This window comes from Petaurus breviceps, unplaced genomic scaffold (genome assembly GCF_028583685.1).
Source record: "Petaurus breviceps papuanus isolate PSGF00001 unplaced genomic scaffold, PetGlider_PUasm1.0 90205, whole genome shotgun sequence".
Lineage (NCBI taxonomy): Eukaryota > Metazoa > Chordata > Mammalia > Diprotodontia > Petauridae > Petaurus > Petaurus breviceps.
This window is the reverse complement of record NW_027187196.1, coordinates 157,203-173,474: the sequence shown is the minus strand read 5'-3', so window position 1 is coordinate 173,474 and position 16,272 is coordinate 157,203. Positions and strand designations below refer to the sequence as shown.

The 16,272-nt window shown below is 40.4% G+C and overlaps 1 protein-coding gene across 2 annotated transcripts in view; it reads left to right on the top strand.

The window, feature by feature from the left end:
- Positions 1 to 856: 856 nt before the first annotated feature.
- The window catches only part of POF1B (POF1B actin binding protein), a 56,275-nt gene continuing 40,859 nt past the window's right edge, over positions 857 to 16,272 (top strand). Inside the window, exons 1-2 of one of the 2 annotated variants that reach the window (XM_069107737.1) lie at positions 857 to 1,012; positions 1,139 to 1,465. In XM_069107737.1, coding sequence (XP_068963838.1) covers positions 1,178 to 1,465 — 288 coding nt within the window. In that variant the 5' untranslated portion in view covers positions 857 to 1,012; positions 1,139 to 1,177. Of the gene's footprint in view, positions 1,013 to 1,138; positions 1,466 to 1,574; positions 2,848 to 16,272 lie in introns of those variants that run through there. The other variant, XM_069107736.1, reaches the window with a different exon arrangement.

Sequence of the window (16,272 nt, the reverse complement as noted above, 5' to 3'; positions counted from 1 at the left end):
TGTACGTGGTAAAAGATATGGTAAAAATCTGGGGATTTATAAGGCTTTCTCTTATCTCTCAGGGTAGCTAGGTGGCTCAGTGGATAGAGTGCCAGGGCTGGTGTCAGGAAGACTCATATTCCCTGAGTTCCAATTTGACCTCAGACACCAGTTGCATGACCCTGGGCAAGTCACTTCACTCCATTTGCCTCAATTTCCTCATCTGTAAAATGAGCTGGAAAAGAAAATGGCAAACTCTTCCAGTATCTTTGCCAAGAAAACCCCAACCGGGGTCACAGAGAGTTGGACCCGAATGAAACAACCAAACAATTCATCGTTTTCTGCTAGTACTTCAGTCTGTGGGGTGAGGTGAGGGGAAACTCCTGCCTTATATTCTAAAGAGCATTTGGAAAGACCTCCTAGACCAGGATATGATAAGCAGGTACCTGGATTCTAGCCCACCCCCAGAGCTGCTGCCTGCTTTCCCTAATCTAGCAGCTTCTTAGCCGAGGTTTGGCTGGCCAGAGGAGCCTGGCTCAGGCTTTCTCCCCTCGTCTTTAGATTGGAAGAGCCTTTAAAAAAATAAAGAAAAAAAAGATTTGAAGAGCCTTCTTTTCTAGCCTGATTCCAATGCTGCCTTGTACTCTCCCTGCCTATGCTTGGCATCGGCATCCCAAGCTTGAGTTTTTAGGGTACGCGTGCACACACGAGCCTGGTGACGGACTCAGGTGAATGACTCTGGCGATGACAGCTGTGGTTTGAGCCGGGAGAGCTCCCCCCACCCCCCGGGCCCCGAAGCTAACTCCCAGGACAGGAGGTGGCTTCTCCTGGCAGCCCCAGCTGGCTCAGGTAAAGCTGCTGAGTGTGCCCGCCCCTCCGGGGCGTGGCCCTCCGCTCCCTGGAGCCGGCAATCACCCAGGGTGGTTCAGCCTGGGGTTTGGCCTCAAATGCTTTGTTGGGTCCTAGGCCCCTGCCAGAAGTGCTGCTGCTGCTGCTGCTGCTTGCCGCCGCTGCCGCCGCCGCTCCCGCTCAGGTAGCTTCCGGCCCTCCCGGCTCCCTCCTCGGTTATGGTTATCCCCCTCCCCGCCCCTCCCCCACTCCGGCTCGGTTGGCACCTGGCCGCCTCTCTCCCATTGTTTCTGTTGTCCTGCCTCCCCAGGGAAAGTGTCCTGGGAGTCCCTCACCGCGCACTCCGAAGATGATGGCCTCTAGCTACTGGAGTGAGAGCAGCAGCAGCAGCCGCGGGCCCCTCCAGCGGCCCGAGCCTCTGCACATCCCTCAGCTGCCCCCCGGCTTCCAGCAGACGAGCCAAGCCCCCCAGCAGCCCGAGAAGAACGTGGTGTACGAGCGGGTGCGGACCTACAGCGGCCCCATGAACAAGGTGGTCCAGGCGCTGGACCCCATGGGCTCCCCGGCCGAGGTGCTCTCCCCGCTGCGAACTTCCTCCTCCTACCAAAACTTGGTGTGGAGCAGCGACCACTCCCAGGTACCCCCGAGACCGGCGCTCCCGAGCGGGGAAGCCGCTCTGCCTTCCAACATCGCTTTTCTTCTTTCCGCTTGGCTTTCTCCATCTGCTACGCTCCTTGGGGCTTGTCTGTTACTGTGTTGGCCACTTTGCCCCTTAGCTTGCCCAGGAAAGCCACCGACTTCCTCTTAGGTACCTGGTCCCTGGCCCTTCCTGGTGGGTGTTTACATGCACTGGCCGATTTCGAGCGAAAAGGAGCTAATTGCCGGCTGTTTGAATGGCAGAATTGAGGGTCTTGAGCCTCTGGTTTCTACCGCAACTCATTTTCTGAAACTTTACTATAATAGCTGTTTAGAAAGAGCCCCTTTCCTCTTTTTCAGCTCAACTCAAAAGAAAACAGGAAGGTTTGGTTTGATTTGCTTTTTAGCCAGTGTGGCCGCCCAGCCTTTTGGTTATACATACACATTTTTGTATTGAACTTTGGCATTGGTCTTTTGTGGAGCCTGAAAGATCGCTGACAGATGCAAATGAATTGTCTGATTGTTTGAGTTGGCACGTATATTTCATCCGAAAATGACACACACCTTGTTAGCACAGAGGTGAATGAATTATGGAGGAATGGTTGAAGAAGTCAGCCCAGGAGTGAGGAAGAGTAGGTGTGAGCCACTGCCAAGGGACTAAAAGACAAATAAGCCGTAGATGAAGCGATGTGGTCCAAAGAAACCGTGCGGTTATATGGATCGGGCTGCCATGTTGGATGGCCTCCAGTGGGCAGTGCCATTCCAACGCCTTTGGCACGAAATGAAAAGGACTGGTGCCAGGCTGTGAAGATCTGCTTTGGATTAAGTCCTGCTCCTCTTGTCTGCTCCGGTTCTGCCATTCCATTCTTGGCAGAATCTCTTCAAGCTTCCTTGGAATTTCTGCCAGAACTCAAATGATATCTCAAAGACATCCAACAGCCCCCCAGGGAAAATACTGGGCCACTTTCCATTAGCGAGCCATTTTGTAATGATAGAGATGAGCTTCAAAAGAAAAGTCCTTCATGGTTAAAATAGAGAAGGCGCCATATGTCTACATTTTACAATAGAATAATTTGTAGAAAGAATGCTGGGACTAAAGGACAGAATGAGTGTGAAGCTACACAAGGCAGGGAAAAATGTGTATGATCCTAGCCTAGTTTAAGGACCGACTCACCAAGAAAAAAAAAAAGGCTCATCTCTAGAACTAATTTCCTGGGCAAATTGTGGTTCTTGCTGTAATTCAAAGAAAAGAATCGAGGTCAAAAACAGCAATTCGGAGTGGTGAGGTCAATGCTAATCTTGCAGAAATTATAATACCTGGGTATTAGAATGCTAATTTCTCAATTCATTCACTTTGCAAGTAGGAACCACCTCCTTTACCTGGTAAGGAAAGTAATTATTATTGGGGCATAAGAATGTAAAAGAGACTGTGTGACTTGATGGATTGGGTGCTTCAATCCCTTCAGGGGCTGGGAGACCCAGAGAAAATCATTTAGCTTCTTTGTGCTTCAGGCTTAGTTCTCTAAAACTAAGAAGCTGAGCTGGTCTCTGATCTGTCCTGATTACAGGGAGTTTCTTCATTGGGAGTTCGCTCCGCCAGTGAAATCACAGACCGGCTGCCCCCAGCCACCAAGGCAGAAGCCCCTACACTAACTAGAAATGGGAAATAGATACAACTTAAAAATGAGAATTTTGATTAATCATAGAGCTTTACGAGAGAAGAGTTTTCATGAACGTTCTTTATTGTATACTCTATGGTAATTCCCCTTTTTAGTATTCACTGAACAAAGCTGGGCACTTTTTTCTTTATGTTACAGGTGTATGTTCTTTGTACCTGACTTATCCTAAGGTGATCTTTAGCATTTTTTTTTTTTTGCAGGGAGGAAGGTAGGGCAATTGGAGTTAAGTGACTTGCCCAAGGTCACAAGTCTGGTTTTAAGTGTCTGAGGCCGGGTATTGAACTCAGGTCCTCCTTACTCCAGGGCCTGTGCTCTATTCACTGAGCCACCTAACCGCCTGTAAGGTAATCTTTAAAACAAGGTTTTCTTCCTGAAAATATGGTTCGGCTGTAGATTCTGAAGGGGCTTTAACCCAGAAATTGTGGCTGTAGCAACTAGGATGGAAAGATTATGAAACTCTGCAGGAGAGGTCCGTGATGTGTTGGAGACGAAACAAACTAGAGAAGGAAAAGAGGATACAAAATCTAAAAGGGCTTAGCTAGGAAAAATCATTTGTAAATCCAGAGAACATGAGTTCCTCCTTCTGGCTGCTTCTTTTCTACTTTCGTTTTTGTTCTTCTGGAAGACAAAAATATTTTTTAATGGTATAGGATGATGTAAAGTAGTTCCTGGGTTTTAGGTGACATTGGTTTCACGTTCACCATATAGCTCACACATATTATTCTATTTACATTGTATCTTTAGATTTACCATCTCCTTGATATAACATGTTCCTGAGACATTTGGAATTGGTGTCTACCGTGTGTATTTAGCCTGTTGTTTTTGTTGTTGGCTGCCCTTCCTTCTTGGGGAGATACTGAGATAGGGCATCTAAGGCCAAGAGAATGGACGGCCAATTTCTGGTCCTCATAAATTCAACTAAAAGTTCAGTGTTTTCTTCTTTAAAAGGTTCTGGACGTTTGATGTTCAGATAGCTCACAAGTACCATGTTAACATTAAATTGTTAAAGACTTTATAAATTGAACAGACTATTGTCCTTTAGAATTAAAAAAAAATCTAGATTTAAACTGACTTTTAAAAATTGGCCATTTCTGTCATTTTTAATGCTGCTTCACTGCTTCCTTTCAGTGTGATAAAAATGGGACTTAATACATAAAAACTCTCCAACATATAAGGCTCCTTCATGATTGTCTATATTAGATAAATGAGTTTTTGTGGTTTTCTGATATGGTGTTCCCAAGAAGGTTAGTCTGTAGTTTCATCTTCTGGCTCAGTTTAGGGATGATTCAAATTTATGTAAGCATGGAAACTAGTTGCTATAGAAATGTAAGTCAAGAGTAGAATGAAAGAGTGGAGATTCATCTGAGTTAACAGAACTATCAAAGTCAGTCAAGCAAGCAGGGATCTATGAGGTACTTAATATGTGACAGGCATTGTGGTAAGTGCTGGGATGGGATGAATTTTACTAAATGAGATCATTATACCTGATTTTTAAAGAAATCAAAATACTGACCCCCATGAATACCATTAATAGAAAAATACTCTCATAGGCTCCGTAGGTATTCCCTCCATTCATATGGCTCTCAGATAGTCGAATACATTACCAAGTACAGGATAGTGGCACTGTGACTGGCAAAGTATGCCCAAAATAGAGTCTTTATTGAAGGTCATTATGCCATTGAGCAGTTATCTTAGTATCTATTGTGTTTATGTAGTGGGCTCTCTTTTAGGTGGGGAAATGATTTTCTTCTCATCTTGGGAAGGTCACAATAATTTTTCTCTCATCTTGGGGAAGCAGTGAAGCAGCGTTAAGGTGGATTCTTACAGCACATACAAACTCTTTTATTTTTCATTTAAAAATAGCTGTGCCTTTCCTCTCAGTAACTGATGGATCAAGATCCATGTTTCTGCAGTGTTTCGAAATTCCAGTTTTGTGATCAAAATTACCTCCAGGGTAATGCCCAAAGGAGGCATCTGGCCTCATCGATCATGGAGCTGCCTTACCTTGGTTGATATATGTTTAATGTGTGTGTGTGTGTGTGTGTGTGTGTGTGTTTGTTATTTGGGTATGGAAATGTTTACAGAGCCCATCAGTGGGTATTTGTGTATATGTATGTATACACTCCTTTTTTCCTGTTTAACTGATAGAAGAAGGCTCACCTGCCATTACAAACAAAGCTTCAGTATGTTTCCAAGGATGGATTTTTTTTCCTTTGAAATAACACTCAGGGGTGTGTTGCTTTGATCAATTGCTGTTCAAGGGCGTTGTCCTTTAGGTGAATGATTGTTCTTGGGAGTAGGCTGCCTAAAAAGAGGTGAAGTCCATGGATACAAACATAGTGAACAGTTTCTGCTTTCCAGCCTTTTGGGGCCTGAAATTATTTTATGTCATAGAAACCCTAAGTACGCTTAATTGTAACTAATTGGTAGTTCACAGTAATCATACCACTTTTTACCTCTTGGGAAGACAAGATACATCACCAGATCTACTTTCAATCCTTCATTAATGTAGTAGGAATACATTTTAGAGTTAAATTTGTCAGGATTTTTCCTATTCAACTATCTTTATCCAACCTTTTTTTTCCTGACAGTTCATAGCCTCAAACACAACTGTGAGAGTTGCACAGTAATTCAACCCTCTCTTAAAGTGTAAACCTTTCCAAACAAAAATATTTGAGTCAACTTTTTCTTGGCAGTAGCTGCGATCCCGATCACTGTCAATTTGTGGGAGAGAACACATGCTTATGATTTTTTTCAAGACAGACATGATTTCCATATATTGCAAAAGGACTTTGTATCTTCTAGTTTTCTTTAGGCTAGAAAAGAAATTAGGAATGATTCTCAAATGAGGGAGTGGGCATGTGTATTCAAACATGGTATTGCTCTCCTGGCACAAGAACAGGATTGTCATAATTAAAATTTCTCATAAAAATGATATCAATCTGTCAGTAAGCGTTTATTAAGCACCTACTATGTGTCAGGAACTGTTCTAAGTTCTGGGGATACCACAATATATGCAGGTGAAGTTATAGACTGATTCAACTATTCTATAGAACAGTTTGGAACTATGCCCAGAGGGCTATAAAACCATGCATGCCCTTTGACCAAAAACTATCACTACCAGGTATATATCCCAAAGAGATTAAAAAAACAATAAGTCCCTGCTCACATGGAACTCACAGTCTAATGGGGAAGATAACATGCAAGCAACTATGAACATGCCAGCCACGTGCATAAGATACATGCAGGGTAAATGAGAAATAATGAGCAGAGGGAAGACACTAGAATTAAGAGGGATTGGGAAAGGCTTCCCTTTTTTAGTGGTATTTTTAAATTTCTTTAAATAAATTAATATTTTATTTTCCCAGCAGTTACATGAAAAAAAAAAACTTTAACATTCTTTTTAAAAAAAATTCCGAATTCCAGATTATTTCTCTCCCTCCCCTCCCCCCTCATTTAAAAGGCAAGCAATTTGATACGGGTTACACATGTGTAGTCATGCAAAATATATTTCCACATTAGTCATGTTGTGAAGGAAAACAGACTGAAAAAAAAAAGCCAAGAAAGATAAAGCAAAGAGAAAGTATGCTTTGGTCTGCATTCAGACTCCATCAGTTCTTTTTCTGGAGATGGATATCATTTTTCACAAGTCCTTCAGAATTGTCTTAGATCATTGTATTGCTGAGAATAGCTAACTCATCCACAATTCACCATCGCATAGTATTGCTTTTACTATGTACGATGTTCCCCTTGCTCTGCTCACTTCACTCAGCGTCAGCTCTTGAAAGCCTTTCCAGGTTTTTCTGAAATTGACGTTTTCATCATTTCTTATAGCCCGATGGTATTCCATCACAATCAGTACCATCACTTGTTCAGCCATTCCCCAATTGATGGTTATCCCCTCACTTTTGAATTCTTTGCCACCACAAAAAGAGCTGCTCTAAATATTTCGCACATGTAAGTCCTTTTCCTTATTGTTTTTTTTTTAATCTCTTTGGGATATATACCTAGTAGTGATAGTTTTTGGTCAAAGGGCAAGCATGGTTTTATAGCCCTCTGGGCATAGTTCCAAACTGTTCTATAGAATAGTTGAATCAGTCTATAACTTCACCTGCAGTATATAAGTGTCTCACTTCTACCTCATCCACTCTAATGTTTGTCATTTTCCCTTTCTGTCATATCAGCCAATTTGATAGGTGGGGGGTAGTAACTCAGAGTTGTTTTAATTTGCATTTCTCTAATTAATAGTGATTTTTAGCATTTTTTCATATCACTGTAGATAGCTTTGATTACTTTGAAAACTGCGTGTTCATATCCTTTGATCATTTATCAATTGAGAAATGGCTCTTACTTTTATGAATTTGACTCAATTCTCTATCTATTTGAGAAATGCAATGTTATGAGAGATATGTGCTGTGTTTTCATAGCTATGATTACTGTATATTTTTCTCCATCCTATTTCCCCCCATTTATCCTACTCCTCCCCTCTCTCCTTTCAACCTGTCCAGACTCAAAAGCATTTTTCTTCTGTATTTTCCCTCCCCCGTTCCCTCCCCTTCATACTTTCCTTTAGGGTAAGATATATCTCTATACCCAATTGAGTTTGTGTTATTACCTCTCTGAGTCAATTCTGATGAGAGTAAGGTTCACTTGTCCCCCCCTCCCACCTCCATCATCTTTCCCCTCCACTGTAAAAGCTCTTTCAAGCCTCTTTTACGTGAGACAATTTACCCCTTTCTACTTCTCCCTGGGAAATACTTCCTGTACAAGATGAGACTTTAACTGTGAACTGAAGGAAGGGGAGCCAAGAGGTGATGGTGAAAAGAAAGTTCATTCCTTGCATGGGGGACATCCAGTGAAAATGCCTGAAGCCGGAAGTTGCAGTATCTTGTTTGAGGAATGGCTGGGAGGCCAGTGTCACCGGATGATTGTAAGCTGTAAGAAAACTGAAAAGGTGTTTGAGGGGTGGCAGGTTAGGAAGGGCTTTGAATGCTAAACAGGGGGTTTAATATTTGATCCTGGAGGTGATAGAGAGTGCTTGGAGTCTATTGAGTGGTGAAGTGACACGGTCAGACCTGTACTTTAGGGACATCACTCTGACAGCTGGGTGGACTAGAGTTGGGAGATACTTGAGGCAGGGACACCAATCCAAAGACTATTGTAATAGTCCAGGCTGGAGATGGTAAGAGCCTGCGCCAGGATGGTAGCATTATCAGAGGAGAGAAGAAAGCATATACAAGAGATGTTCCAAAAGTAAAATTAACAGGCCTTGACCACAGATTAGATAAGAGGGGTGAGAGCGAGAGTGAAAAGTAGAGAATGACACCTAGCTTAGGCGGCCTGGGTGCCTGGGAGGATGAGGGTAATGAGCAATACAGTGATCTAAGACAATTCTGAAGGACTTATGAGAAATGATATCCATCTCCAGAAAAAGAACTGATGGAGTCTGAATGCAGACCAAAGCATACTTTCTCTTTGCTTTATCTTTCTTGGCTTTTTTCAGTCTGTTTTCCTTCACAACATGACTAATGTGGAAATATATTTTGCATGACTACACATGATGGTAATAGGGAAGGGGGAGAGGGTTCTGTTTTTAGGCATGTCGAGTTTGTCTGAGATGTCTGCTGGACATCCAGTTTGAGATGTCTAATAGGTAATTCGAAATGGGAGACAAGATCAGCAGAGAGATTAGGGCTAGATAAGTAGATCTGAGGATCCTCAGCATAGAAATGATAATTAAACTCATAAGAGTGAGATTCCCCAAGTGAAACCTTATATAGGAAAGAGTGAAGAGGGCCCAGGACCGACCAGAGAGCCCTGTGGAACACTCATGTTGGGTGGTTGTTCATCCTTCAAAGAGGACCAGTGATATCAAGGGGGTGATGTCTTGACTTGCAAGGAAATTGGATTTAAATGAGGCTGAGCTGTGCAAGGTCTCTTCTTTAAGGTCATCTGAGTCCAGTGGCAAGACATAGGTCAAGACTATTGGAGGTGACCCCAGATGCAACAGGAGGCTTTGGCCTTTTTAAGCTAAGATCTTTCCCAGGTCCCAGTTTGTCTGAGGCAACACCCATTCAGTAATTAAAGACTAGGTAAGAACTGAGGCAAAAGATGGCCTAGTTTGCCTTCACAGAAGAATCAGTGTGGGAGGGGAAGACCCTATGAGTTTCTGGCCAGAATAGAAACAGTTGCTTTTTACACTCACTCTGAGCCATCAGAACCCAACCAATGAGCAAGTGGGCTCGAACTGGGACCAATCAGTGAGAGCCAGACTGGTTTGGGTTTAAAAGCATAGTCAAGTAGCTCCATTTGAATCCCAATGGGCTTTATCAAAGCCTGGTTTTTCAGAGCTATATTTCAAGAAATCATAGATGAAAACTACATGAGACAAAAGAGTTAATTGTCCCAGCTTTTTTTTTAAAGATAGAATAAATAAATAGAAGACAAGGAGTTTCCAACTGAAAATGGCTTCTTTCTCAAAGAGGACCAGTGGCATCAGGAGGGTGATGTTTACTAGGGGTAACCTGAATGAAGATCAAACAGGCAGGAGACCCAGGGGACGGTTGTTCAGTAGAGTCCAGCATTTCAGTACTAATCTAGGAGATGCTCTTCTCTTTCTTACAATAAAACATTCTAACCAAAGCATCTCCTATTCAAAGACAGTTCATTCAAATGGAAACTTACCTTGGTGAATTCTTTATGGTTTGTGGTTTCTAAAGACCACTTTCTGTTTTGCTGATGCCTTAGGAACTAGCCAAAGTTCCATTCTTCCTACTTGCCTGTAACTTTGTCCTCAAAACATCCAGGAGATCAGCACAAAGATCTTACTGGCATCCAAATGTTCCTATGGTACTCTGTCTTGATACAACACACCAAGTTGTGATGTAACGTAGAAAAATTTTGCAATTGGCCACATAGACTAACCCTGCCTTTATTCCAACATATTTATAACTGAACAAGTTTCCAAGTATCTCATTGAACATTGGAAGCAAAGACTTTGATGGTGTTCTTTGGAGATCTAGGTCTCAGTTATCATTCTCATCAATTTTCTGAGTATCTCTTCTGGGTGTGGGGGAAAGAGAGCTATGCAAGTTTAGACTTTTAAAATGAGTTACAGGGGATATTCTGAAACGAACAAAATGGCTGTATTTATATATATACATATGAAATGCTTCTGGGAAAATTACAAATGATAAATTAGTTGTCTTTGAGTCATAAATTGCATTCCACAAAAACCTTTAAGTTCATAGACAAAGCGAAAACATCATAGACTAAGTGAATACAGTAAAATCGTGTCTTCTGTCACTTGAAGGAGTCAAGTCCCTGTTTTTGAAAGTTTCATTAGGAAGGAATATGGTAGCCCAAAATAACTAATGAAGAAAGCATTTAAGCAGTTTTCTAAAAGGCATAAATACATAAGATCAAAAGCCTAGAACCACAGAAAGGTACCTCAGATGCTTGCTGACCTCTATGTCCAATAACAATTAGGAAGTCCCTCTTCTTTGTACTTGAAGCTTGGTCTTTTTCTTTTTTAAAGTTGCACAATAATTAAAGACTACTTGGTGACCCTACTCTTACCCATTTCTTTATTATAAATTCAAGCTATTTCTGAATTAAAGCATAAAAAAATACCCAAAGTTAATTACATGCAAATAAATGGAAGATGTCATGTTGCAGAAACAGACAATTTTCCTTGTCAGTTAAATTAGACCCATAACAGAGGAAAAAGGGGTTCCATATTCTCTCAAGAGTATAATGTCATGTCCTAATGCTTCAGCACAAGGAGAATTGAATGTGTAAGCATTTAATAGCAGACCAGATTCTCTTGCCTGCAAGTTGAGTCTCCTTTACATATGTGGAGGACAAATTACCACCAGTTACTTTTATCCAGATTGCACTGACCTGCTGAGAAGAGAGAAATTATAAGACCAACTGAGACACAAGCAAATCTTCTCTTCCTCGCAGGGTCATTCTGCTCTATTGGAACCTTAAATCACCCATACATGTGACTACCAAGCAACTTTTCTGGTAAAGACTAGGTAGGCAATGTGATAATAACATCACTAAATTGGGTTTATTTGTGGATTTTATTTTTCATTGCTTTCTCTTTGAACAGAAAATAGAAAGTTCTGCCTCTTCCAAGAATTCCATTATAAACTCAATGTAAAGAACCTATTTCTCAAATTATTAGTGTAATTCTTGAGCTTCATCAAACATCTGGATTTGTTATGTTTATCCTTATTGAACCCTACTTGAAGGAACAATTTTGTATTTTTACTCATTACTCTCAAATGTTGGCAAAGAGGTCGTATTTCTGATCTTCCACTGTATCATTGTGTAGTGACCATATGCTCTCCTTCTTAGTTAGCTTGAGCAGTTAACCCAATTTCTTGATACAGTCCTGTGTTCTCTAGTGGGACACGTTTGGCTTAGGCTCTTCGAAGGATGTCTTACTTACTGACTTGCTTTCAGTGGGGATGGTAATAGGTTTAATTTCCCATGGACTTCACATGGTCAGTGAGTAGCTTTCAAATTGAACATGACCAACAAACACCTTGCATAATAGTTTGATTGATGTACTTAGCCTCCTTTCTCCTTATATCATTCATCACTTCTCTGGCTGCACAAGATACATACAGTTGCCAAATTGTAAGTGGTTTATTCTTTTTTGTTCCGAGGGCAGGGAGCAGAAGGTGGGTAGGTAATGAAGTTGATAGGCATTTTATTTAATTTTGGAGTTTCCAGGAATTACTTCTTTTGGGTGACCATTGAGTTTCAGCGCATTAAGTGTTGGGTTTTACTTTTTTTGTTTTTGGGAGGTTTGTCCCTTGTAATAAGATATTTGACAGTAGCTCTTCAGACAAGCTAAGTCAAATAAAGCAAGCAACCCATAAGCCACATTTTGGGCCTTTCCCTCCCTCCTTTGTCGTGCATGTGGAATCCTGGCCCTTCCCCTTGCTAGCTAGAGGACCATGGGTGACTCACTCAGTCTCTCTGAGCCTCAGTTTCCTCACCTTTAAAATAGGGATTTTAGTGCCTACATGATCTAGCTCTCAGAGTTGTGGAAGAACTGTTTTAAAAGTAGACCTTTATTAGTCAGAAAATGCTATTGACCTTTCTTTCCTTCCTTTTTTCTTTGGAAGTGAAGAGAGTGCAACAAAAGATTGCAGCTGCTAATTTGGGGCTCTTCTACATAGTATTACACATTTCAGAAACATTCTAGGTAGCATTTTCTTCACTAATATTTCTTTTCTAACCCTGGACTTCAGTGTAGGCTTTGATTCTGCCTAAAATATTTCAGAATTTTCATATATATTATCACGGATCTCCCCATATATGTGCATATATACACACATTTCTTATCATACTCCAAGATTGCTCTATAAGCTGACCTCAACCTATTTTTCTAGGACTATTCTTCCTTGGCCATTATCCACCTAACTCTTTTTCTTTTGCCTTTTTAGAGGGCAATTGGGGTTAAGTAACTTGCCCTAGGTTTCACGGCTAGCTGTGTGGGTGTGTGTGGGTGTTAAGTGTCTGAGGCCTGAACAGAACTCTGGTCCACCTGACTCCCGGGCTGGCGCTTTACTCACTGTGCCACCTAGCCGCGCCTACTTTACTCTTTAAATAAAGTAGATGGTTTTCTGTTCTTGTATTTTTCCGCCTCCATATCATTGCTTATGTAGAGTTAATTTTTGTCTTGATTGTTTATACAGGTGATGTGAGGATGAACAAGCCTATATAATGATGATAATTTCTCATAATTGGATTGCATTTTCCAGTTTTCAAAACACACTCCTTATTTTAGTTGCTCTTCTGGGGTACATGAGGCAGAGGTGATTATCCCCCTTTTACAGGCTAGGTTAAGTGACTTACCCAAAGTTGCTTGGCAACTTAATGGCAGAAGTGGGACTTGAAAACAGGTTTTATGATTCCCAATCTAGTCTTTTTGCCATAATGCCTCCCTTAATTATCTTTTTTTTAAAGTTGCCTTTTGTTTCTATATAAATTAATATTCCAAATGGAAATGTTTTCTTATCATCAAAACATCCCTCAGTGACCCTTTCTGTGTTTTATTCTTTTAGTTTCCTTTCATTCCTCGTTCATTCTCTACACCTTTGTGGAGCATATCAGAGAGATACCAGCAATTCTTTTTTTTTTTTCTTTTTTGGAAGGCAATTGAGGTTAAGTGACTTGCCCAAAGTCACATGGCTAGTAAGTGTATCAAGTGTCTGAGGCTGGATTTGAACTCAGGTCCTCCTGCTTCCAGGGCTGGCACTTTATTCACTGCGCCACCTAGCCGCCCCTCAATTATTTCTTTTCAAGTTGTTAGGGTCTTTTTCTGAAATGTTGCTGTAATTCAGTGCCTATTCTGGATTGGTAAATTTTCCCATGCTGGGTGATTTACACACCTCAGCAGACAGAAAATCAATTTCCAGGTTTCCCCTCCAAAGTCTGCCATCATCTATTGCTCCTTCTCAAGTGTGGTAATTCTGTTACTACAGTATCAACACAAAGCTGCATTCATATAGTAGGTGCTTAATAAATGTTTGCTAAATTGAATTGTCTACTGTAGTTAGCATGTTATCCCATTGTTTTGGGTATGTTATCTGTAGATTCATTTTATGTATGGGAAGACCCAAAGAATGCTAACTAAAGGTCGCACAGAGACGTTAGGTAACCAAGCCAGTGTTGTTTGTACAAACGTATGCCATGCTGCCTCTAAATTTTCACTTCACCTGGTTTATCAACTCCATAAAACTCACTGTCTGTTTCTTAAACTCTGATATCCTCAGTAACCTGTGATTTCACCAGTTTGGATATTTCCTCCATTGACTCCTCTAAGTCTGAGCAAAGGGCCTTTGAGAATTGTAGCTGCAAAATTCATTTCAGCATGGTCAGTCTAATGATGAGTGCCTCTGGACTGGCCTAGGCCAGGCCTCAGAGAAAGGAAGAATGTGTTTTATAACTTGGAGAAATTGAAGACCAACATAGCCTGTCCTACTGGACTTGAGGGTTATTGCCACTCAGAGTATTTTATAGTGTTTTTATTGATACCATGTTTATCGTAGCTCTGCTTTGTCCACTTTGCATTATTTCATATTCTTCTCATGTTTCTCTGAATTCTTCATATTCATGATATCTTTTAGTATGTCATTATTCCATTGCATTATTAAACCACAGTTTCTTTAGTCAAACGTTAATTACTGAGCATATAGTTTATTACTAGCTTTTTGTTATCGTGGATTTTTGTATATTTAAGTCTTTTCTTACTGTCAGTAAAGCTCCTTGGGGTATAGTAACTATAGTGGAAGCCCTGGGTTCACCATGAATAGGAATAATTTATTAACTTTTCTTGTATAATTCCACATTGTTTTCCAGAATGGTTAAACCAATTCACAGTTCCATCATCAGGTAATTTATATGCTTGTTCTCCCAAAGGCTTTCCAAAATTGAATTTCCTCATCTTTTCTAACTTGATGGAAATAAGGTGACAAATGCCACAGTTGATTTAATTTATATTTTTATAATTAATGATGTTTTAAACAGTTTTGCATTTGGTTGTTGATAGTTATATTTTGTCTTTGGAAAACTCTTAATTCATATCCTTTGATCACTTCTCTCTTGGGGACCTCTTGCTATAAAAATTTATAGCAATTTTGGTATGTAGGGTGAGTTGTTGGGCTAAACTTATTTTTAAAATAATAGCTTATTATTTTTATTTTTCTTTTTTTTGCCTTTTTGGAGGGGGGAAGGCAGGGCAGTTGGTGTTAAGTGACTTGCCCAAGGTTGCACAGCTAGTAAGTGTTAAGTGTTTGAGGTTGGATTTGAACTCAGGTCCTCCTGACTCCAGGGCTGCCCAATTTTTATTTTTCAAGTAAAAATATTTAATGTGAATTTGTCCCTTCTACTACCGCCACCTAATAAATGAACAAGGGTTTTTTTGGGGGGGGGGGGGGGGGTTGACAGGGGTGTTAACCTGAAAAACAAACAAATCTCTCAGTGCAAGTCTACCAATTCTGAAAAAAATGAATTCCCTACATAAGCCATGTCCAAAAATGTATGATCTTTCTGCATCTTCAGTTCATCACCTTTGTTTCAGATTGTTAGGGGTCTGTTTCACCTTCGCTCTTTTGTACTCAGGATTCATGATGGAGTCAATTGGAATTTCTAAATACAGCTGGGTGGAGCAGTGAATAAAGTGTGGGTCTTAGAGTCAGGAGGACCTGAGTTCAAATCCTACATCACACACTAGCTGCTTAAACTCTCCGTGTCTTGGTTTCCTCATATATATAATATAATAATAGCACCTATTTCACAGGGTTTTTATGAGGATCAAATGAGTTAAAATACATAAAGAGCATTATATAAATGCTAGCTATTAAAATCTTTCCCAGTTGTTTTTCTCTATAATGTTATTATTGTATAAATCATCCTCCTAGTTACGCTTATTATCCATTCTATCATTTTTATGGCACAATAATATTCTGTTACAGTTTATTAAACTGCATCCCATTGCATTTTATTTATCCATTCACCAAAAGGAAGACACCCTCTTAGTTTCCAATTTTTGACCATTGGGAAAAGAGGTACTATAAATCTGTGTGTGTGTCTATATGTATATACATATATGTATGTATACACACACACACATATATTATATATACAGAGAGAGAGAGGGAGAGAGAGAGAAATTCCCCTTTTTTCGGGTCACAATGTATGTATAGTTTGATAGCTGTCCAGCCATACTTCCAAATTGCTTTCCAGATTATTAGAACAATTTTCAACAGAATCAACAGTGTACTTGTTTACCTGTTTTTCCACAGCCATTCTAATATTTTTTTATTTCCTTTTTTGTCATTATTGCCAGTCTGATAGGCATAAAGTGGGGCCTTGAAGTTCATTTCATTTAAACGTATTTTCATTCAATGTTCTTTGAAGAGTTCTTTTCCCAGGAGTTTGTTGAACACGAGAACCTCCGCACAAGTTTGTTTCGAGGCCTTGCTTATTTTCCTTTTCCTCTTGATCTACTTAAAAAAGAAACTAGTTTTATTTGTCAATTCTAATAGAGTTTTTTTTCTTGCTTTCAAATTTTTTAAATCTCTTTGATTTTCGGATTTTCTGCTTT